At 47.8% G+C, this 23079-nt stretch overlaps 1 protein-coding gene across 2 annotated transcripts in view; it reads right to left on the bottom strand.

Moving 5' to 3' along the window:
• Positions 1-19765, bottom strand: part of CDH3 (cadherin 3) — a 43934-nt gene extending 24169 nt beyond the window's left edge. Inside the window, exons 1-2 of one of the 2 annotated variants that reach the window (XM_060083197.1) lie at positions 19706-19765; positions 19377-19497 (exon numbers count right to left, since the gene is read on the bottom strand). In XM_060083197.1, coding sequence (XP_059939180.1) covers positions 19377-19497; positions 19706-19765 — 181 coding nt within the window. The remainder of the gene's footprint in view (positions 1-19376; positions 19498-19705) is intronic. The other variant, XM_060083198.1, reaches the window with a different exon arrangement.
• Positions 19766-23079: the final 3314 nt, after the last annotated feature.

Here is a 23079-nt window from a genome sequence, read left to right as displayed (position 1 = left end):
TGCTGAAGCTTTGAGCCTAAGGCCTGTCTTCCCTTGGTTTGAAGGGAGAGAAGCATGTTATAAAAAGATGTATTCAAGAATAGTAGGGGCTTCCCTGGTGGTGCAGTGGAATCCACCTGCCAATGCAGGGGACACAGGTTCGAGCCCTGGTCTGGGAAGATCCCACATGCCGCGGAGCAACTAAGCGTGTGTGCCACAACTACTGAGCCTGTGCTCTAGAGCCCACGAGCCACAACTACTGAAGCCCACGTGCCACAGCTACTGAAGCCCGTGTGCCACAACCACTCAGTCTGTGCTCTAGAGCCCATGTGCCACAACTACTGAGCCCGCGTGCCACAGCTACTGAAGCCTGAGCACCTAGAGCCCGCGCTCCGCAACAAGAGAAGCCACAGCAATGAGAAGCCCGCACACTGCGACGAAGAGTAGCCCCTGCTCGCCACAACTAAAGAAAGCCTGCACCCAGCAACGAAGACCCAATGCAGCCAAAAATAAATAGATTAGTTAAAAAAAATAATAATGGGACCAAAGACACTTTCTTCTTGATGTAAAAAGAAGAAAAGCTTAAAAGGGAATACCTAAACTCACTAGGTGATTCAGCATTGCTTAAAGCTGTGTTAAGGATACATGCAAAGGTCCCTCAAAACTCTGTTAGTTGGAACCATCAGCATGTTGATGCAGAACTTGAATTAACTTATTAGGAATTTAGGTTTTCTCATTTGGAAGATGAAAGTTAGACTTCACAGAGTCATCTTGAATATCAAATAAGATAAAACCACAAAACCACAAATTTGTAAACCCCAGAACTTTATACGGACTCATAACACATGAGGAAATGGGGGTTCAGAGGTGAGATGGCTTGCCCAACATCATACAGCTAGTGAGTGGAATTAGAATAAGAACTCGGGGTGGTCATATTCTAAAGTCAGGTTCTTCAACACAGCATCCATCAAGAACTAGTAGAGTGTTTCCTAAGTGCCCAACATTCTTCTAAATACTAGGGATGCATCAGGGAACAAAATGTGTATCTTCAAGTACCTTTAAGTTCTTATAGGATACTGCCTCCTGTCCAAAATCACCTTTCCACAGCTATCTACCAAACTAATCAATAATGCATGGATTGTAACAGCAAAAGTCCAGACAACCTAAATGTCCATCAATGACAGATTAACTTTGTGTAATGATAAAATCTATACGAGAACACTATGCAGCCATAAAAAGCTGTAAAAGATAAGGAAGTCCCTATGTATTGACATGGAAAGATCTCTAAGACATATTGTTAAGTGAAAAAAAAAAAGATATGGGGACTTCACTGGTGGTCCAGCAGTTAAGGCTCTGCGCTCCCAATGCAGGGTGCCTGGGTTTGATCCCTGGTCAAGGAACTGGATCCCACATGTCACAACGAAGATCTCTAATGCGGCAACGAAGATCTCCAACACGGCAAGGAAGATCCCGTGTGCTGCAACTAAAGACCCGGTGCAGCTTAATTAATTAATTTTAAAAAAAGATATGGAGCAATGTAGTCTATGCTAACATTTGTATTTTAAAATAAATACTTCTGGAAGGTGACCCAAAAAAACTGGGTTTATGGGTGGAGAAGCTAGTAGCTAAGCAACAGGAAAGAGACTTTTTACTGTGTACCCTTCTGAATTTTGACCCATGTGAATGCATTAGCTATTCAAACACTGATAAAAAATAAAAATTAACTGTCACTTTTCCCATTCTTAAAACAGCCCTCTTCCTAAGGGAAGGTCTTCAGCTAGCAGAGGGGCTGGCCAGATAAGCCTGTCAGGTTTTTCACTTAATGAGTGCCTCTCAATGAACTCTCCAATCCTCTCCCACCAAGTTACCCAGCAGGGGGCTAATGCCTTAATCCCCCAAACTCTAAAAGCTGCCAGAAACCCAGAAACCCGTCTTCCTGCTGTCTACAAAATCTGCCCACCAGGAATGTATGGTACACCTCACTACCCTGTTTGCTGGCACATTTCCATTGTTTTATGGGTCCAAACATTTGTAGCACAGTATCTGGGCTGTCCATCTATTCTTAGAGGGGACAGTGCCAACAATCAAGGAGAAGTCAGTGGTCAGGTACTTCAATTGTACGTGCCTCCCAAGCAGGCTGTACATTCCAGTTGCCCCATCAGCCCTCAGCCACATTCAGCTGGATGCAGAATACAACCAAGGGGCATGAGTCAGGCAGGCAGGAACAAGCTTCAAAGACCCACTCTGTCCGAGACACCCAGCTAAGTGTTTTCTTATCCAAGTCCTCAAAAAATAACCCACAAGGTAGATACTACTCCCCTATTCTGACAACTCAGGAAACAAGAGACTGCCCTGGGGTTGAAGTTCCTCAGGAAGCAGCTTCAGAGAGGAGAGCAAAGTACACGAAGCCCCACAACTCGGAAGCAGCAGGACCAGATTTCAAATCCTAAAGGCAGAGGCAGATGAGTGATGAAGAATACGGGATTTGGAGTCCAAAAGACTTGGGTTCACATCCATGTCGTGTGAATGTACAGAAGCTGTTTTCTCATCTGGAAAATGGGAATAATACCTACCTCGTAAGATTATTGGGAGGAATAAGTGGGATAATGTTCACACAGCACCGAGCACTGTGTCTGGCCCAGAGTAAGCCCCCAATAAGAGGGACCTTTAGCCTACTCACAATTAACCAGGGCTTCTGACTCCAAGTCCATGCCTCTCTCTACACCATAGAGAAACCATCTCTCAGAGTGGGCATGGGGTTAGTTACAGCCATGTGCTTTACCTAGAAGCTGAAGCACGGAAGGGAAAAGGGGATACACAGGACCAAAGAGCATAACGGGGAGCTGGCTCAGTCTGCATTTGGAGAGGACTGTTTCGTAGGGGCTGCTCCATGGTTTATTGGGAGAGGCAGAGGATGGAGACCTCACAGCCAATCTGACCTGCCCAGGGAAACTCGCTGAGGCACCTGTAGAAACATGAGCAGTTTTCTTTGTAAGCCATGAGTCACACAGAGGCTGGTAAACGGTAAGCCCTGGGGCAGATCATTACAACTTCCTCCCAGATGCTTCTTGGCGCTACTGGCTTGTATCACTGGTTTCAAAATGAAGTTGATCTGAAACCAGGTCTCATCATTACGCACCCCCCTTCTACCCTACCTTCTCAAAGCTAGCGAAGGAAGCTGATTCCCGTTCCTGACTGCAGCCTAGCTCCACAAGGCCACAAATCTTGGCCAAGTCATGGAGGCATGAATGGGCTCGTGTCAAACTCTTTCTGGGACAAGTTGGTGAGCACTGACGAGCACACGGGGCAATAGTTCAGATCTTAAGGCTGAAAAACAGAGACGTAAACATAGCTCTTACTTCCACACCCACCTAGGACCTTAAAGTCATTTGACAGCTTTGTTTTTTGGGGTTGTTTTTTTTTTTTTTTTTTGCAGTACGCGGGCCTCTCACTGTTGTGGCCTCTCCCATTGCGGAGCACAGGCTCCGGATGCACAGGCTCAGCGGCCATGGCCCACGGGCCCAGCCGCTCCACGGCATGTGGGATCTTCCTGGACCGGGGCACGAACCCATGTCCCCTGCATTGGCAGGTGGACTCTCAACCACTGCGCCACCAGGGAAGCCCGATTTGACAGCTTTAAACTCAGTTTCTTCCACAGAGATTCTGAACCATAAAGTCGATGAACCTGATGAAGATGTAGATATCTGTACCACTATAAAGTGATAGGTTTCAGCACTGAGTCTGAACATACAATTCGTACTATACTGTTGGGGAAGGGAGTTAGTAACCTGAGACAGCTTTTAGAGATTTTTTTTTTTTTTAATCAGAGCTCTGTGTATCTTCACTAGATAGAAACATCCAAGGGAACCAGGAGTCCCTGGCCTGTGCTCAGAGCTCCTCTCTAAAGACCGTCCTGCCAAGCCTGGCCTCAGATCCTGAGCTGGCGCCACTATAAAACTTGGGCAAGAAGGGTTGAGTCCCTGGAGTACTAGAGCTGTTGAAAGAAGAAAGCTTTTTAAATAGACTTTTAAGAATTAATGGATATTAGGCTGGGAACTCATCCCAGGCCTGCTTTTAGGTTGGAGTTGCCTAGACACTTCCAAACTCTCAAGGAAACACCCATGAAGGTCCGAAGCTTGTCTTCTCAGCCATGACATACAGGTGCTATGTAGTCCCAATGTCCAACCTTACTGGATGTTCTGGCAAAATAAAACCACCCATCTCTCAGGGGTAAATGTCCTTCAAGTGATCAACACTTGATCACTTGATCACTTGACAGTTTTCCTATTGATCTCTGGGCATTTTAATGAGAAGGGAAGAGTAATATCAGTTTGAAAGTGTTGTGGCCAAAAGGCATCTTGTTGGGGAATGAGGGAGACACTGTCAAAGGTGCTTCCATTCTAGCTTGGTCTAGAGACACACCTAGCTTATAAAGTAAACAGACTTGTCCTTGTAGCTATCACTACCTTCTGTTAAGGGACTGGGATAAGAAGGTGCAAGGGGAAAGTATGTGGCATTGCCTTGAAAGAAGATTCTGGCATTTTCCTGAGTAAAACTACCCGTAGAAAAAAGTACACTTACTAAGAAATACAAATTAAAAGGACAAATGTTGTGAAATACTTAGGGAGTGAATGCTGCTATATATTGTTAGGGGGTGGGGGAAACGTAAATTGACACAAACTTTTGAGCAATTAAGCCTTAAACAAGTCCTTCGACCCAAGAATTGTGCCAGGAAGTCATCCAAGATGTGACAAAACCATACCTGCATGGATGTTCATGACTGTTGCTTAGTGTTTAAAAACAAGGTCTCAACAACTTAACTTTCAACAGAATACTTAATTACGTGTGCTACAGTCACTCAAATGTCTCATCTACAGCCTTAAATATTATTAAAAAGTATCAAGGAAAAACAGCGCTCTGCTCAGGGGAAAAAGGTCACAAAAACAGCCATTTATTTATTTATTTATTTTTATCAGAGTAAAATTGCTTTACAATGTTGTGTTAGTTTCTGCTGTACAATGAAGTGAATCGGCTATATGTATACCTATATCCCCTCCCTCTTGGACCTCCCTCCTCATCCTTTCCCCCATTTAGGTCATCACAGAGCACCGAGCTGAGCTCCCTGTGCTATACAGCAGGTTCCCACTAGCTATCTATTTTACACATGGTAGTGTACTTACGTCAAACCTAATCTCCCACTTCGTCCCACCCTCCCCTTCCCCCCGTGTCCACATGTCCATTCTCTACGTCTATGTCTCTATTCCTGCCCTACAAATAGGTTCATCTGTACCATTTTTCTAGATTCCACATATATGCGTTACTATACAATATTTACAAAGCAGCCACTTACAGTTTATAGCCTGAGTCTGACAATCATAAAATATTAATATCTTTATACTCGTTAAAAAAAGGGGGGATGGTGGGAGCTGTGGCACCAGGAAGGCAGACTAGCTCTCTCCAGAACCAATGACTTTCCAGGCCAAAGAAGCCCAAGGGGGACTTCCCTGGTGGCACAGTGGTTAAGAATCCGCCTGCCAGTGCAGGGGACGTAGGTTCGATCCCTGATCTGGGAAGATCCCACATGCCGCAGAGCAACTAAGCCCGTGCGCCACAACTACTGAGCCTGAGCTCTAGAGCCCGCATGCCACAACTACTGAGCCCATGAGCCATAACTACTGAAGCCCGCGCGCCTAGAGCCCGCACGCCTAGAGCCCGTGCTCCGCAACAAGAGAAGCCACCGCAATGAGAAGCCCACGCACCACATGAAGAGTAGGCCCTACTTGCAACTAAGGAAAGCCTGTGTGCAGCAACGAAGACTCAACACGGCCAAAAATAAATAAATAAATAAATAAGTTTATTAAAAAAAAAAAAAAAAAAGAAGTCCAAGATTGTGGAGGGTGAGCAGAATCTGATCTGAGGAGACTAATGGGCAGAGCCTGAAAGGCATGCGGGTGGGCGGGCGGAGCGGGGACATGGAGAGCCTGCGAGGCATGCTAGGACCCCAAGGGGCTATCCTGTGGCATGCCGGGAGATAAAGCACCCCGTGTCCTGCCACAGCCGTTTGTCGCCCTCAGAGGAGCCAGACTGATTCCCTAAAGCAGAAAGCAGTGCAAGTGGACCTACCTCCCTGGGTGTTCGTGATGATCCGTCACCACAAGATCACTCCCTTGGGGGATGCTAAGAAGTCAAGCACAGGGCTGGAGCTGAAGCGCTTGGTGAAAGGCATTCTTAAGTGGCCACTGGCGCAAGGAGCAGCTTTACACAGATGACAGCTCCTGGACAAGAGCATGACCCTGGGAGAGTGTGGCTACGCCTGGCAGACACCTCCATCTATACACCATTCACCCTGGACCTGGATCTTCCTGCAGATGGCGCCGATGGGGCATTTGAGGCCCTCAGCCTGTAGCCCTTCTCTGATCCACTGAAGTAGAACATGAAGCTGGATTGTTAGGAAAGCCAGGCAGTGGGGCGAGCTGTGGGGCAATGAAGCAGTGGGACTCGGGTCCTCTCCTTCAGATCAGATATCTTCAAGGAAGACCTGATTAGGGAAATGGACCTGGAAGGTCTATTAAGAATGTTCATTTGAAATGACTAAGGTCCTTTTTATGGGTGGTGGGCCTCCATTCTGCTTATCTTCCAGTTTTTCCATAGTAAACATGTATTTGATTTGCAATCAGAATGAGATGTTGTGATTTTTCCCCCCTCTGACTAGTATATGGCAACCCCATGTTGTTAAGGAGAAAGCAATTCTTTCTAGGGGAGTTTTGCCTCTCTGCAGAAAGCTCTTTGGAAAGATCTACACTACTCAGGTTCTTCCTCACGCTTGGGAGCTGGGTCCTCCCTTATGATTATAAACCCAAGCTGAGCTATACTTGACAGCACTCTGGGAGTTCCAAACATGGCTGACTCAAAGCTCAGTGTGAGGTGTGCTGTCAATGATTCCCACCCTCAAGAATGAGAGCAGAGATCCCAGCGATCAACCTGGGACCTCTGGGATACCAATTAAGGGTCTGGTGGGTAAAAGTGCTGCACATTGGCCCTGCAGCTTTGGGCAAGTCACTTCATATTTAAGCTGTTAACAGTAAGCACTCAACAAATATAAGCGCTTGGTAATTTCCAGTATCTAAAATGGGAACACATACACATACACACACACCTAGGCTCTTGTTAGGGCCAAATAAGACATATCGTGCTTTTTAAAGCACAATTAAGTATTCAAAACCAGGGATGGTAATTTAAAAAGCAAAACAAAAGAAGAAGGTAAAGGTCCTTCAGAATCCTGAGGTAAGCAGAAAATGAAGAAAAAAAAAAAAACGATCAACTTCCATTGAGACAAGCATTGGAAGTTAAATTCAAAATGCCATGCTTTCAGGAATTCCCTGGCAGTCCAGTGGTTAGGACTTGGCACTTTCACTGCCAAGGCCCAGGTTCAATCGCTGGTCAGGGAACTAAGATCCCTGCAACCTGTGGGGGCAAAAGCAGGCTGGAATGCCATGCTTTCATTCACATTTCACTAGTTTGTTTCTTCTTTTAGATCCTCTCTAAAAGAGATATATTCACCTCTTCATAGTGACCTTCACGATATCACAGAGCAACAGTTCCCAAATACAACTGATAAAATCACCTGGAGAACTTTAAAAAAAACTCAGATTCCCTGCTTCCAGCCCACCCATCACTTCTACTGAGTCCATTTCTGAAGGTGTATTTAGGGAAGACAGCTTATTGGTTTTTTGTGGTATTTTAAAAAATAAATTTATTTATTTGTTTTATGCCGCGTTGGGTCTTTGTTGTTGCGTGCGGGTTTTCTCTAGTTGCGGTGAGTGGGGGCTACTCTTCATTGCGGTGCGCGGGCTTCTCATTGCAGTGGCTTCTCTTGTTGCAGACCATGGGCTCTAGGCACATGGGCTCAGTAGTTGTGGCTCGTGGGCTCTAGAGTGCAGGTTCAGTAGTTGTGGCGCGCAGGCTTAGTTGCTCTGCGGCATGTGGGATCTTCCCGGACCAGGGCTTGAAACTGTGTCCCCTGCACTGGCAGGCGGATTCTTAACCACTGCGCCACCAGGGAAGCCCAGTTTATTGGTTTTTTAAAGTTCCTGATTCTCACCTTTATTTCTCGTAAGCAGGTAAATTGGTATGGATTTTTGAGGGCACTTCAGAGTATGTATTAAGATTTCAAATGTCCAGATTCTTCCTCTGACCAACATATATATCTGTCTTTTCAATATCTCCCCCTGGATGCTTTAAAGGCATAATCCATAATCTTAAAATCATGTCAAAAGCAAATTCATGTTCTTCTTTACTCTTGCCCTAAATATGGTCATTTTCCAGTGTCTCTCCCAGGGAAGAGTACATCAATGCACTCAGCTACACAAATCCAAAATCTGGGCCTCAGAAGCAGCCCAAAGTCTGTGTCTAGAGTACCTGGACTCAAGTTTTGGTTCCAGTGACAGACTTTGGGCAAGTATGTTTCCATACCTAGAAGGTGGGAATGATGCTAGTAATACCTACCTCAGTTAAATGAGTTAATATTTAGCACAGTGCCTAGTGTATTGTTATCTAGCATCTTCTTCCTTGACCATTTCTCCCTCAGACTCCCTTTCGCAGTCAATCACCAAGACTCATGCCTCTCCATCTCTACCTCCCCAACCTTAGTACTTACTATATCATTTTTAGCCTAAATGAGTACAAAATCCTCCATTTTTTAAAAAAAGGATCTTTTAAAAATGAAACAGATGATACATTTGAGAAAATAAGATCACTTCCTTGTTTGAAACTCATCAGTGAGGTGCCATTGTTCTCAGGATAAAACCCAAAATCTATAATGTGCCCAATCCCTGTCTCCATTGTCTAGCCACAATGGTCCTCTTCTTAAGTGTGTCATAACCCCTTACCACGGGGCCTTTGCACATGCTGCTCCTTCTGTCTAGAACAATGTCTCCCTACATTCCCATTCCAATTCTACCCAGTTAACTCCTAACATCTTTCAGATCCTAATTCGAAAGTTACTTTCTCAGGGAAACTTTCCCTCAACCCTCCCAAAGTAGATCAGTTTCCCCTGTTAAAAACTCTCCTAGCTCTATGTAACTCTCTTCCATAGAATTCATTACAACTTGTAATGATATGTTTACTTGCTATTATCTAATTGCCTATCTCCCTTACTAGTCTCTATAATGCCCAAAGGCAAAGACTGTGTTAGAATCTGCTTATCACTATATCCCAACACCTAGCACGGTGCCTGATACAAAGTAGGCATTCAATAATTGTTGAATGAACTATGAAAGTCCTTTGACCCAGCAATTTTTCTTCTAGGAATGCAGTCTAAAGATGTAAGTATACAAACTAGTCTAGCTGTAACAACACTGCTATTATCACTACCACTAACACCTGACATTTATTTATTTACTACATGCTTTTTCATACCCTAACTCATTTAATCCTCACTACAGCCTATGAGATCCCCATTATTACCCCTATTTTACAGATGAGGAAACTGAAGCATAGAGGTTAAGCAAATTTACCCAACCCTTACAGCTAGTAAGTAGACAAACAGATTTAACCCAGGCACAGCGGCTCTGGAACTCCAGCTCAGACACTCTATACATTATAATACAGTTATATTTTATGCAAACTTCAATTGTCAAAATTTGAAATGGTGCTGTAAATATTAAAGTCTCACTTTGTATGCAAAGTTTGAAGAAATGCAAATCTCCCAAATTAAGAAAAAGTGTAAAAAGTCACATAATTTCAATACAAGAGAGACTAGGGCTTCTCTGGTGGTGCAGTGGTTAAGAATCCACCTGCCAATGCAGAGGACATGGGTTCGAGTCCTGGTCCAGGAAGATCCTACATGCCACGGAGCACCTAAGCCTGTATACCACAACTACTGAAGCCCAAGTACCTAGAGCCCGTGCTTCACAACAAGAAGCCATGGCAATGAGAGGCCCACACACCACAACGAAGAGTAGCCCCTGTTCACCGCAACTAGAGATAGCCTGCATGCAGCAACAAAGACCCAACGCAGCCAAAAATAAATAATAATAAATAAAATAAATATTTAAAAAATCTTAAAAAATATACAAGGGAGACCAGTGAATTGTAAGCATCCGTCTAATTCCCTTATTCCACACACATACACTTCACATATGTTCATAAGAGGACATAAGTCTTGAATCATAGAGTTATGAATTATTTGAGGTTTTCAAGGATAAATCTTTTACATCAGTGCAATCACCCTGTGCAAGACTGTTCATTGCAGCAATATTTGGGTTTAAGAAAAAACCCATAAGCCCCTCTTGGAAAATAAGATCAGAAATGAGTATTCTCTTTAAGAATGGAAATCAACTTTTCATCAAAATGCTTGCTAACTAGATTTTGAAAACTAAAGAGAAGCTTGAGAAAAAATGCATTTTCGCTTTGACTGAATGGCACACTCTCAAGCTTTCAACACCCATGGAAAATAATGCAAGTGCTAATACATTTGATAGTTCACTTCTGAGTTATGCAATTTAAATTTAAAAAAATTTTGATTTCAAATACTTTTGAAACATTCAGATAACTAAACCTTAAAACAATGGTTAGTGTGAAAACTAATGATTTTTAAATGGTATAGTAACCTTATTAAGCTTACCTCAAAGCCTGTCTTGAAGGTATCGTTCAAACATAAAAATTTAATTTAATTGAATGGGGTTAGGAGGAACAATTCATTCAATCATCTTTCTACAGCAGTCTTTCCTAATAAGGTGATTTCTGACAGATTTCTAAAAATTCAAACACTTCACAATTTTTATGTTAACTCCTCCCCACTTCCACATATGTAAAAGATAAAAATAGGGGGTTAGCTAATAAATCATGGTATATCTACCATGTAGAAGACTATGGAGCTGTTAAAAGCAAGATAGATGTGTACTTACCAGTCTGGAAAGATGCCTGTGATTCAGTAAGTTAAAAAAAGGAAGTTGTAGGATAACATTTGTTAAGTATGACATAGTCCAATCCTTGTTTTAATAATTCCTGTGTGCATACATAAGTTCTTTGTCAAGAAAAAGGTCTACAACAGTTGTAGAGAACACAGATATGGACACCAAGGGGGGAAAGTGGTGGTGGGGTGCTGGTGGTGGTGGTGGTGGGATGAATTGGGAGACTGGGATTGACATGTATACACTGATGTGGATAAAATAGATAACTAATAAGAACCTGCTGTATAAAAAAATAAATAACATTAAATTCAAAAATTAAAAAAAAAAAAGAAAAAGGTCTACAAGAATTCACATTAAACTATTAACTGTGCTTACCCTACCGGAGCAGAACTGAGGAAGAGAGAACTTTCACGTGTTTATTTCTGATTTGCTTCTGTTGAGACGCAATGGAGTTCAATGGTTGAAGCTCAGGCAGCTTAGATTTGAATCCAAGCTCTGCTATTTACTACTCACATGATCTTGGGCAAGTTACTTAACCTCTCTGGCCTCAGATTCCTCATCCATAAAATGGGGATAGTAATAGTACCTACTTCAAGGGATGTTATGGTGATTAAACAAGGTAATACACGTAAAATGCTAAGAGCTGTACCTGTCACATAGTACATGCTATTATTTTATTGAAAAACATTGTTTTTACAGTGGATATTCACATATTAATGTGAAATCCCAACCAACGAGCCCAACTCTACACAAACTATATAGAATAGTATATACGAAAGAGGGTGTGATAGAAATAAAAAGCTCCCTAGGCAATCCTGATAGTCAGCCAAGCTTGCAAACTGCTGACTCAAAGGCAGGGGTAAACCAGTTGGAGTGTGGCTGAGTTCCAGTTGGGGAACACAGGAGAATTCTGGAAGCAGTAAAAGACCATAAAAGACAAGAAAATGGCAGGTCTTGAAGCCCTGGTGGGAAGCCCTGGCTGAAGCTGACTCCACAAGGAGAGGGAAAGGTGTGGGCCTGGCATCTTGTTCTGGCTTGTGTGCGGGGAGCCCTCAAGTACCTGTTTTTTCTCTCTGCCTGAAGCTACAAGATGGGGCTCGTTGTGAGAAGGCAGGCAGCCTTAAGCAAGACACCCAGGTTAGTAGCTGAGCCCTCCAGCCCTGCTCTCTGTCTGACCAACCAGCAGTCTACCTCCTCACGTCCAGGGCCACGGAGGCACTTCCCACACAGGGGAGTTACAACATCAAGGCCAAGGAGCTGGGACCAGAGTAACTTGCCTCAGGCCTAGAACCCCAATTTTCCTTGCCTGTGCCCAGATGTGCACCATCAGGCCTGTCCTCACTGCTGGCTTTGACAAGAATCTGAAGAACTTCCGAGTGGACCTGGACTTGGGGGTGGGAGAGAGTGGGGCTGCCAATTTGGGGGGAGGAATCTTCTTAGAAAAGCACACATGCACACAATTAATTCCCAGGGAGCAAAGACTTCTTAAAGTTAATGTGAGGCCCTGAAGTCGGACCCCCCCTGGGCAAGATCAACCTCCTTTTAGTCTCCAACACAGGTTTGAGGCTTGGTAAGAGAGATGTAATTTCGAACTAATCTTATGTGCTCTTGAACAAGCAAAAGTGGGGTAACAGATTGAGGAGGCAGAGGAAAGCCTGGGGTCGTGCCTCCCCAGCCGCATCTCGCCCCTGAGATACCTCAGAGTCCTGAGGGAGAACAGCTCTCCCCTCCGTCTTGGGTTCTGTGTAGCCCAAAGAGGCTCTCGTGAGGGGGAAGCAGGCACCAGCCCTCCCGCCTCCTGGCGGTGCGGCCCTGGCTCTGAGCCCTCTCCTCAGATGTCAGCGACAGAGCCAGAGCTACGAGCTCAAAGGTGGGGTAAAGGGAGGAAGGAAAGTGTTCATTCAGCATTCCTTCCCAGGATACGGCATTTTGGTTCGCTGAGCAAGCAGCAGGACCCCCGTACCCCTAAGTCCACTGGGACCGTGGCAGCTGCAGCCTGGAGGGGATTTTGTCACCTTGAGGAATTTGCAGGCTACTGATGCTCTAGGTAAGCCACAACCACGTGGGTGCCCAGATTTGGTTGGGTGAGGAGGAGGCGGCAAGCTCCTCCACTCAGAGCAGGGCTGGGGGAGGTCCTCAGTGCTGGGAGGAGGGGGTGGGGTGAGGAGAGGAAGAAGAACAGCCAGAAGCAGATTCTCTGCTGAGAGCTGACAGTGAGAGCACTGTCAGCTATTGGGCCTGGGATCTGAACCCTCCCTGTTCCCCTACATGCTAAAAGGGAGGCTGGGGTCCTGGAAAGACGTGTCCCCTCCTCATCCCCTCCCCCATGACTCCAGATCTTGGTGATTAACAGAGGCCAGTGGAGGGAACAGCAATTCAAAAGGCTTGGGTCAGATGTTAACTATTTCCAATCTTCCTCAGCTTGGCTGAGGCCAGAGGACTCACAACTCTGACTCCCAAATGGTTAGTACCTCGCAAGTAGGAGTCCAACCTGGTTCAAGCCCTAACTCCACAATTTACTAGCTGGGTGACCTTGGATAAGTTACAAAGTTACAAGCCTACGTTTCCTATCCAGTGAAATGGGGCCAATTCCACTCCCCTCATGGGGCTTTTAGGAGGATTAAAGGGGCTTATTACATAAAGTACATAGTGCAGTTTCTGGAACTCAGTAAGCTCTCCAGTAAATGGTATTATTAAATGTGTTTGTTTGTTTCATTTTGTTTGAAAGCCCTTCCCTGCCACCCCTGCTGCCTGGTAATGCCAGGTAACTAAATGAAACCAGGGGGAATATTCAACTGCGGCTGACCACGTCATCCTTGGGTCTGGGAAAAGTCGGGAGTCAAGAAGGGGTGGTGGATGTGGGCCCAGGGTCCTGGATCCAGAAGAGACTTCAGAGACAGTGGCCTGCATGAGGGCACAACTGGAACGTCAGCCACATCTCCTGCCTTTCCCAAACACCACACTGCCTCTGTTCTGGAGTGAGGGAAGTTCCAAGCTGGACTGGACCCTGCCTACTTCCCTTCTGTTGCTCCCTACCTTACACTCCATGGTCCAGCCAAACTAAACATATTTAAGTTCTTGGAACCCATATGCTGTTCCCTTGGCAGGAACACTCCCTGCCACCTCTCATGTCCCAACCCCTTCCCCAGCCTCTGGCTTGGACATCACTTCCGCCAGGTGCCCTCTACCTCCAAGAACAAGTCAGCAGCCCTTCCTATGTGACTCTATATTTTTCCTCCCACTTGATTACATGCATATATTACTTATTTTGTCCATCTCCCTCCACTAGCAGGTGAATGGCCCACAAGCCTGGGTTTTGTGTATGTTTTGCTCACTAATGTATCCCCGGCACCTAGAACAGTACCTGACACTTGGTAGGTGCTCAATAGATATCTGCTGAGTGAAGGATTCACCAGTAAAATTGCCTGGTGACTGATTTGCTTCCTCCTGTGGTCAGGGAGCTCACTGAGGTTGAGGAGCTGTGGGCCTTGCCTGCCTCTCAACTTCAAGCGCCCAGTAGGTACTCAGACGTTTGTTGGCTGAATGACCAGTCAGCTTGGCCTTGAGTCTCAGACACCTCACTGACTCTATAATGACGGAGGAGCTGCATTCGACCACCTTGGCCATATGAGGAGGCTGCTGCCTAGCCACACACCAGGCAGGATAAAAAATCTCCACCCATGAAGAAGTTCTCACCTTAGAAATTCAGGGCCCTTTCCAGATTCCCTTTCTACTTTGGGGAAAGTAACAAGCATTAGCTTAAGGACAAATAAAGGGAAGGACTTCTCTCCCCAAACAAAGGACGTGACCAAAGTACCTAATAAAAAATTGCTGTCTCTTAGCAAAGGGCCAGGTGGGAAGCAAGAAGCCAGAAGGGTCGGGTCTGGTAAGGAGACTGTTGGGAGAGGGAGATGTTAGAGTCCAGAAGAGACTCAGCTACTTCAAGACACAGAAAAACTGACTTCTCAGTACTCGGCCACAGTACTGAGATCCCCAGGTAATCCTCAGTTAACCCAGCAATTACGCTCCCAGGGATGTCCCTAACTGATCCGCCTGTGCAGTTTCCCTGGCACAGTGGTGTTCACGGCAGCACTAGCTGTAACAGCCAAAAAAATGGAAACTCCTCAAACGCCCACCAACAGCCGAAGTGTGGATGGTCACATGATGGAAACTATAGAAGAATGACAATCGACCACAACTACATCCAGAACTGTGCAAGAATCTCACAACGTGCACTGAAAGAAGCCAGATCCAAGAGGATGTTCTGTATGATTCTTTCACATAAAGTTCAAATATAGGCAAATCAATCCATGGTATTTGAAGTCCAGATAGTGGTTTTCTTGGGGGAGGGTAAAGATGGGGAGGGAAGCGGCATTTGAGGTGCTGATAATGCTGTTTCTTGATATGTGTGCTAGGTACATGGGTGTTTAAGTGTGTGATGTTCATCGAGCTGTATGTACACTTATCATCTGGACACTTTCTTCCACATGTTATTCTTCAATAACAGTGGTTCTTTGCATGGAGCTCATTCAGCCTCAGGACCGAAGCCTCCACTGATTTGGGGAGACAGGCCCTCTGTCCCTCCTCCTCCTCCGTCATCCTCCAAATGCTTTGCAGAGCTATCGTTTCCTAGAGACTCACTGCTCATGGTAAGCCATGCTTTCCTCACACAGCAGGGAGGTGAGGGCACCCTGCACGGGTAACCTAGGAACAGAGTGCCATGTGAGGAGATGAGAAGAGAGACTAGAGGTTTGAGACCTGCTCCCCAGACACCAGCTAACAGTGATGTACGTCGAGCTTTGGCAACCAACCCTACTCGGCTGCTGGGCCAGGAAGGCAGCTGGGTGGGCTGGAAGCCCCAGTTCCCAAATATTCATTCCACAGAGGCAGATTATTGGGCACCATGGACTCCCCCTGGCCTTACTGCTGACTGCCCCAGTGACCTCACACCAAGTTTCTTACCCTCATTTTACAGTTGAGTGGGAGTTACCATCACCTGCATGGCAAGGCTCTTATAAGCATAAAAAGTAACTAATATTAGACAGCTCCACCAGGGCAAGGTTTTAGTTTTGTTCATTGTTTTAGCTGCCATTCTAGAATAGTGCCTGATACATGCAGATGCTAAATATATGTTTACTGAAAAAATAAAATGTAAATAGAGGGCATAGCCCGGAATGGGAGCTCCAAAACAAAGGGCAATTTTTACATGAGTTGAAATAAGCAAAACCATCTTGAAGTTAACTCCTGCTCAGTCAGATTTATTACTGAACTTTGAAGTTTTCTACCAAAGCTAATGAGGGTTAGCTTTAATCTTACCCAAACGCTGACTAAGGGTGAGCTGAACCTGCGGAGGGGGCCATAATGACGTACTGGATTTCTTTTACTGTAATTAAGCTGCTTCTCTCAACTGTTCTCCATGAAGGATGTACAGACCACTTTAGGTCACTCACTTTAATCACTGCACTAATACCACGAAAGCTCCTTCCTCCCACCTCTCCTTTGTCTTTGCTTCTAGACTACACTTGAAGGCAGACCCCAGACTGGGGGGTTGGGGTGGGGGGAACATTCCTACTCTACCTCCTTCCAGATTAACCTCTCACTCTTGGTCTAGGCAAGCCTGGCTTCACCTGACCCAAGCCCCCATCACTAGGACACTTAAGAGACTGTATTCAAGCTGGTTTCCTCTGCAGGAATGTTTCTGGAAAACCCTAGGATGAAAAGGAATAAATGACTAAGCGCTCTTGGGGTAGGGAGCTGCTACTGGTGGGATTTGGTGCTACAATATTCCACTTCTTCATTTCATCCACCTCCTACTTTCCGGTGGTAAAAAAAATGCCAGGGAACTTGGGAGTCAGAAACTTCCATTCAAGTCACATCTGGTCACTGCAGAGATGACTTTGGGGAAGCCACAACCACTGAGGTTTCATCTGTAAAATGGGCAGAACTTCACAAGATGGTCATAATTCACACAAATACCTACTGGGACCTATTAAGCACCAGGTCCTGGGCATAAACCTAGAGGTAAAAGTCATGTCTGTGACCCTCAAGGAAGCTCACGAGTTTAGTCTAGGGAATTGAATCCATTAAGCTGTTCCTGTGTTTCTCCACCTCTAAAACCTGCAGCAGGGCTGCGCTATAGGGTTTCTGAAGTCCCAACTCTGGGATTAAGAGCTCAAGTTGTTTAAATGTACATCACCAGCTTCAAGAGAATGTCAGGAGGATAAAGCAAGCTCAGAGCTGTGCAAATGCTTTGAAGAGGAAAGTGCACATGCAAACAAGGTATTAATTATATCAGATAATTTCTCTGAGCTCAACTTCATAAACACCTGTGAAATTTATAACCCAGGGGCGAACAACAAGGGCAACTGTTCCTTAGCTATAGGGAAACTGTTGTCTGCTTGGCCAAACTTGAGAGTTTGTATGTACCCTCAGGACAACCCTTTCAACATGGCTGGATCCAGGCTGGGGCTCCTGTGTATGGAGGATAGGGAGCTGGGGTGGAGGTAGAGACGAGGTCAGCTGCTGAGGACTAAGAGGAGAAATACCACTATTTTTTGCCGGGGAGTCCCAATTTATTGGGACAAATTGGGCCCAGAAACTCAATTTTATTTAAAAAGAAGGCAGCATCCCATTTCACAGCAAGACTGCTCTAAGAACTCGGCACGTTGCAGGGAGCTGCACTCAAGGTTAGCCAAGCACATTAACCCACGTTTTGTTTTATAACCTAGGTGTGCTCCTGGCATGAACCCACCATTTTCACAACCATAAACCAGACATCCGAGAAAGCAGAATTTTCTCAAAAGGTTTAAAATGCCTGACGTCACCAAGAAGCACTTGCCAACCGGACCGTGAAATCGAAAACCTGATCACTGCTTCCCCCCCAAGAACCTCAAGCTTAGTGAAGTGACAGTTAATCTGATATTTCTTGCTTCAGTAAGAAAGATAAGGCACAGACAACACTCAGAGCCACAGCCTGCTCTCCCAGACTGTAGTCGGAAAACTTGACAATGAGGGGGAGGGTGTACAGATTTGGCAGAAGTCTGGTTAGCAATAAAGCTTCCTCAGGGAGCCGGAATCGGATTTGGGGCCCTGCCCAAGTTAACATTTTTACAGGTTGGCTGAGTTGCAGTTTGTTAGCCAGTCAGTAATAAACCCATGTGCAAGAATTTAAAGTTTATGAGGCATGGCCTCTTAATGCTTCTCCTCAGCTCCCCTACAGCCAAGAGTTTAAGGAGCTTGGCCTAGCCTGGGTGTTAATTGTTTTGTCAATATGCAGAGTTATGTGGGGGGAAAAGAAGAAATAAAGGCTTCTACAGAACTCAAGGCCCCCACTCCTCTTTTGGAGAAACAAAGGAGAGCCATTCTGTGCCCTAGGTAGCTCTCCCGCACATTCAAGCTGTGGGAATTTGTACCTGGGGTGAGGGGTATGCTGATGGGGGCATTAGAAAAATGCTAGGTGGCATAGGTTTTTTAATTGCTTTGAAATTTTTAAACTTTAGATCCCCTACCCAGAAAAATGCATACAAGTTCTTAAACAATTTCACAGGTTAAGGATCCTCTGGAAGCCCACCCAAGGATCCTGGGACACACCTCTGTTTAAGAACTTGGGTTTGATCCGGTGGAGGAACCCGCACTGCCCTGGATGGAAGGAAAGAGGCCCCCATCAGCCGTCAGCTGCCTGGATCTCATAACACACTGGTTCTGAGCACCAAAGTAAATCCCACCCCCTCAAGTTTTTAAACTGTAGAAGAAACTGTGAGATCAAAAATGTGCTTTGATCCCCCACCCACTGCCCCTACAACTCAAGACCTTCTTGCTCCTGGACCCCCACTCCTTCAAGGGCCCTAACATTTCAGTCCCAATACACTGGGGGTCGGGGGGTGTCCCCAGTGAGTGATGGCCCCAGTCCAGGTGTGCCAGGCCCAGTTTTCAGGCAGGCTGCAGGGGCGCGGGCCCTCCGGGAAGGGCAGGGTTAAGAGTGCATTCCAGCTGCCGGGCAAGAAAGGGGGCGGGGGAAGGGAGCGCGAAGAAGAGAAACAGACCTGGTCTGTCAGTCGGAGACACAAAGCACGGTACACAAAGGGGGCCCGAGAGGGGCGAAGGGGGCTGCCCGGGGCACGGCTCATCCCCACACCTGCGCGGGGGTTGCGGGAGGAATGTGGAAGGCGCATTCCTCCGCTGGGGCCAGCAGGGGAGAGCTTCCCACGTCCAGGCTGGGTGAGCGGCTCAGCCGCCCCGCACCCCGAAGAAGGGGGTCCAGGTCCGCCGCCGCAGAGGGGCAAGGAGGGGCTGGACGTCAGAGGGCGCTAAGCTCTCCGGCCTTTCTCTCCATACGCCCACCCCCATTCCAGCCCCGAGGATGCTTTCTGCGCCTCCCCCGCACCTGAGGAGGCGCCAGGAGCCCCCCGCCGCAGCCCGGACACCCCCAGCGCAGCCCCCGCCTCGAAGTTCCGCCAGGCGGGCCCCCGTGCGGAGGGGTCTTACCATTCCCCCGCGCCCGGCCCCGCTCCAGCTCCGCGCCTCGCGCCTCCAAGGTCACTTCAGCTTCCCCGAAGCTTGCCCGGCACGGCTCGGAGGCCGCGCGCGGCAGCCAGTAAACCTGCGCCTAAGGGAAGAGGGGGAAAGAGGGAGGCTGGGTCACAGGCGTGCCCGGCCCTGCATACCCATCCCGGGGAGTCCTCACAGGCTTTCCCGGACAACCTTGGCCCCAGGCAGCCCAGTCCGGCTCTCTCCCCGACGCCACCGCCGCGTGCGGACCCCGCCCGCCCTCTGAGGAACGTCCCGGCAGGGGTCAGGGCAAGGCAATGGAGTACCTGGAGTAGGAGGAAGAAGCGGAGGAGGAGGGACGCGAGAAGCCCACTAGGGAGCCCCATGGCTGGAGAGAGAGGGGTGAAAAGCTGCCGCGACAGCGGGCTAGTGCTCCGCTAAGCTCAGCGCGTCCCTTTGAGAACCGCGGCTCGCGGGAGCCAGCGGGGGGGGGGGGGGCCAGGTGAGCGCAGGTAGGTGCTTATTGGTCCAGCGCCGCAAGGTCCCGCCTCCTCGCAGGTGGGGCCGGGGCTGGCTCTGTGGAGGCACCCCGAAGCCCCCACACCTCACTGTCCTCTCCCGCGCCCCTCCTGCGTTCTCTCGGGTTTTCTGGAGTTGCTCCCGGCAGAGACCCAGGCCCTGTCTCGCAGATTCTGGGTTCGAGTGGGGAAAAAAAAAAAGGCAACCCACTCTCCGCCGCACACGAAGAAAATTGTTCTGTGCCTTGTGGAAAACAAAGTGGAGATGCATCTGAACCCGACTGGAAACAAAGGCGCCCCATTCATGCTCCCCCGAGGCTCTCTGTTATCCAAGGCTTTGATGGAGGCCGGGTGTGTCTGCCCCTCACCCGGCTACAGCGGGGAGCGGGCGGGTACCTCCTGCCTCTTTCCCCACCTCCCACATCAGCCTGCCCCCAGGACTCCGAGTGTTTAAAACTGGCAGTGAGGTCCCGAGGGACGGTGTTACAGAATCTGCTACAACTTGCGGAAAACTCATTACTTCCCTGGCACAGCCGAACATAAGGAGGCTGGGAGAGAAGATCCCAGATTTCGAAGCCGTGGTGACGCCAAAAGGTGCGAGGTAGAGGGGTGGTTATTAGCCTCATCACCTCCAGCAAGCTTCCCACCCCCCACGTAGGATATAAATAATTAACAATGTCTCAAGTTTTGTAAAATGCAAATAAAGGCATTTTAAAAATCGCGACTGTTTTTATTGGTCTAAAAAACCTACTATAATCTAAGTAAAAACTGCTGGCTGCGAGAAGCAGCCTTCCAGTGAGTCTCCCTACGAAGCAGCTCTTCTGTATCCTTACTGGGGGACATGCGACGGAGCTGGAATTCGTTCCTCTACTTCAGACCCGAAGTGCTTTACCCGTGGCGGCACGCAAGTGGGCCCCGGGCCCTGAAACGGTCCTGAAACTCAGTCGCTCCACACTGCACGCCCTCTCCCCACCGAGCTGAGTTTTCCCAGCCAGTCACAACCTCCTGTTCCCTGAGGCCTCCCCACCTTCCCTAGCTGTCTTGAGAATCTCAGGCTGACTCCTCAACACTTGCCTTCCTCCTACCCATCTCAGATTTAGGGGTTTGAGGAGGAGACTAGAGTCTCCAATTATAGAGTTTTTGGCTCTCAAGGGCTAGCCTGGAAGCCTGCCTGTCCTTCCCACCACCAGGCCTGCGGCTAAGAGGACAGTTTGCGTTGCGATCGTGGGAGTCCTCTCTCTAGCCGACCATGGGCTCTGGGGCCGCACCACCTGCGTTCAAACCCGGATTCCATCACTTATTAGCGCTGTGACCTCAGGCTAGCGAAATAACCCCTCTGAGCCTCAGTTCCACATGCATCTAGTGGGGCTATTACGATATCTGCCCTCTATAAAGTACTAGGATTGAATGAATTGATACATATAGAAGAGGATTAAATTAGCACGTTTAAGACGCTAAACTCAGCACTTGGCACAGAGCAAGTGCCCAAATGTTGCCTGGTATTATTGCTTTAGGATCCAGCTCCTTTGTCCTCGGCCTCACGAGCCGTTTCTTTCCTCTATAGCACCCTCACGTTCCCCAAACTAAGAGAATGAGAAACGCTGTAATCCTTCAATTTCACGGCTGAAGGTAAAGCAAGCAATTGGCATCTGATATCAGGGGAGCGCTCCGTTATCCCGCCTGTGGTCCCGGCAGCTGGGGGTTGGGGATGCACGACGCGCAGGAGAAGCCCGAGGCTGCTGGCTGAGCTCCAACCCCCCCGCCTCGCTCTCCCGCAGGGGGCGCTTTCCGTGCCCGAGGGGAGGTTAGATACCCGCGCAGAGGCTTTTCGAGGCTGCGCAGGCCCCAGACAGTACCTGGTGGCCCCGCCTATCCTCGCCCCGCAGGTTCCTTTGCGCCCGCCGGGAACCAGATGCAGCCATTAGGTGGACAGTTAAACATCAACGTGCGTCGGGATACAGGTCCTAATTAAGTAAACACCTGGCTGGAGGGCAGTTTGCGCACGCTCATTTCCGCCTCCTTCCAGGGCACTCAGCATTCCGGGCGGGGGCGGCGAGGGGCGAGGAGAAATTGAGAGTCAGCTCTTCTGCCTGCACTTTGGACCACACTGCTGTCTTCTCTGCAGCTCCCTTAGTCGGTCGGCCGTTCATTCATTCATTTAAGAGATATTTGCTGATAGCCTGTTGTGTGCCAAGCACTGGAGATACAACAGCGAACGAAGCAAAAACATCCCTGCATCCTTGGACCTTCCATCACAGAGTGTGAGCGTTCAAGGAAACTAAATAAGTAACTATATAGCATGTTAGATAATATGTACTATGCAGAAGAACAGAATGGGAAGTGCACGGAACAGAAGGTAGAGCCGGCTGGAAATTGTAAATAACATAATCTAGAAGGTGTTTAGGTCAGGGTCTAGTGGGAGACAGAATCCAGCTCGGATGGTTCTAGTCTTAGTGAAGGGACTAGAGGAATGGGCAGGGTTCAGGAACCAACAGGGGTGTAGAAGGTCCGGAGATCAGCAGCAAGCAGAAAAGCAGTTACAACTTGGAGGACTGGAGGGCAAAGGGAGGAAATGGTATCATTGGGAGTGGGGGATTGGAGGGGAGGGGGGGAGCTGGAGAGCTGAAGCGGAGGACCACCCTTCCCAAATGCAGCTGTGGTCCAGGAGGGACAGGCCACTGCCCAGAGCAGAGCAGGGAGGATGTGGTGGGGGGGAATAACTCAACATCTCTCTCCTTTCACCCTTCATCTTCTGGCATTGCCTGCCATGGATCAAACCCACCCAGAAGCCTGAGGGCAAGAAAGCCCAGGTGGTGGTGTCTGTAGGGGTCATCTTCCCAGGCACAGGGCAGAGAAGAGAAAGGCAGAAAATGGAGGAAGGGCTGATGAGCAACGGGGAAAGCCCAGAGGCCTCCTTGAGAAATGAATAAAGCCCGAAGGAAGTGAGGGAGAAAATTACGTTAAGCATATCTGAAGAAAGAGTATTCCAAGCAGAGAAAGTAAGGCAAAGGCCCTGAGACAGTAGGTTACTTGGGACAGGAGAGAGAAAAAAAAAAAGGCAATGTGGCTGGAGCGGAGTGAGCAAGTAGGAAATGAGTCAGATTTGGGAGGGTGAGAAACAAATCTTGTACAGCCTCATAGGCTACTGTAAAAACTTTGCCTTTTACCCTGAGCAGGAGGGG

Source organism: Mesoplodon densirostris, chromosome 19 (assembly GCF_025265405.1).
Source record: "Mesoplodon densirostris isolate mMesDen1 chromosome 19, mMesDen1 primary haplotype, whole genome shotgun sequence".
Lineage (NCBI taxonomy): Eukaryota > Metazoa > Chordata > Mammalia > Artiodactyla > Ziphiidae > Mesoplodon > Mesoplodon densirostris.
The sequence above is the reverse complement of the archived record's forward strand: the minus strand, read 5'-3'. Positions and strand labels throughout refer to the sequence as shown.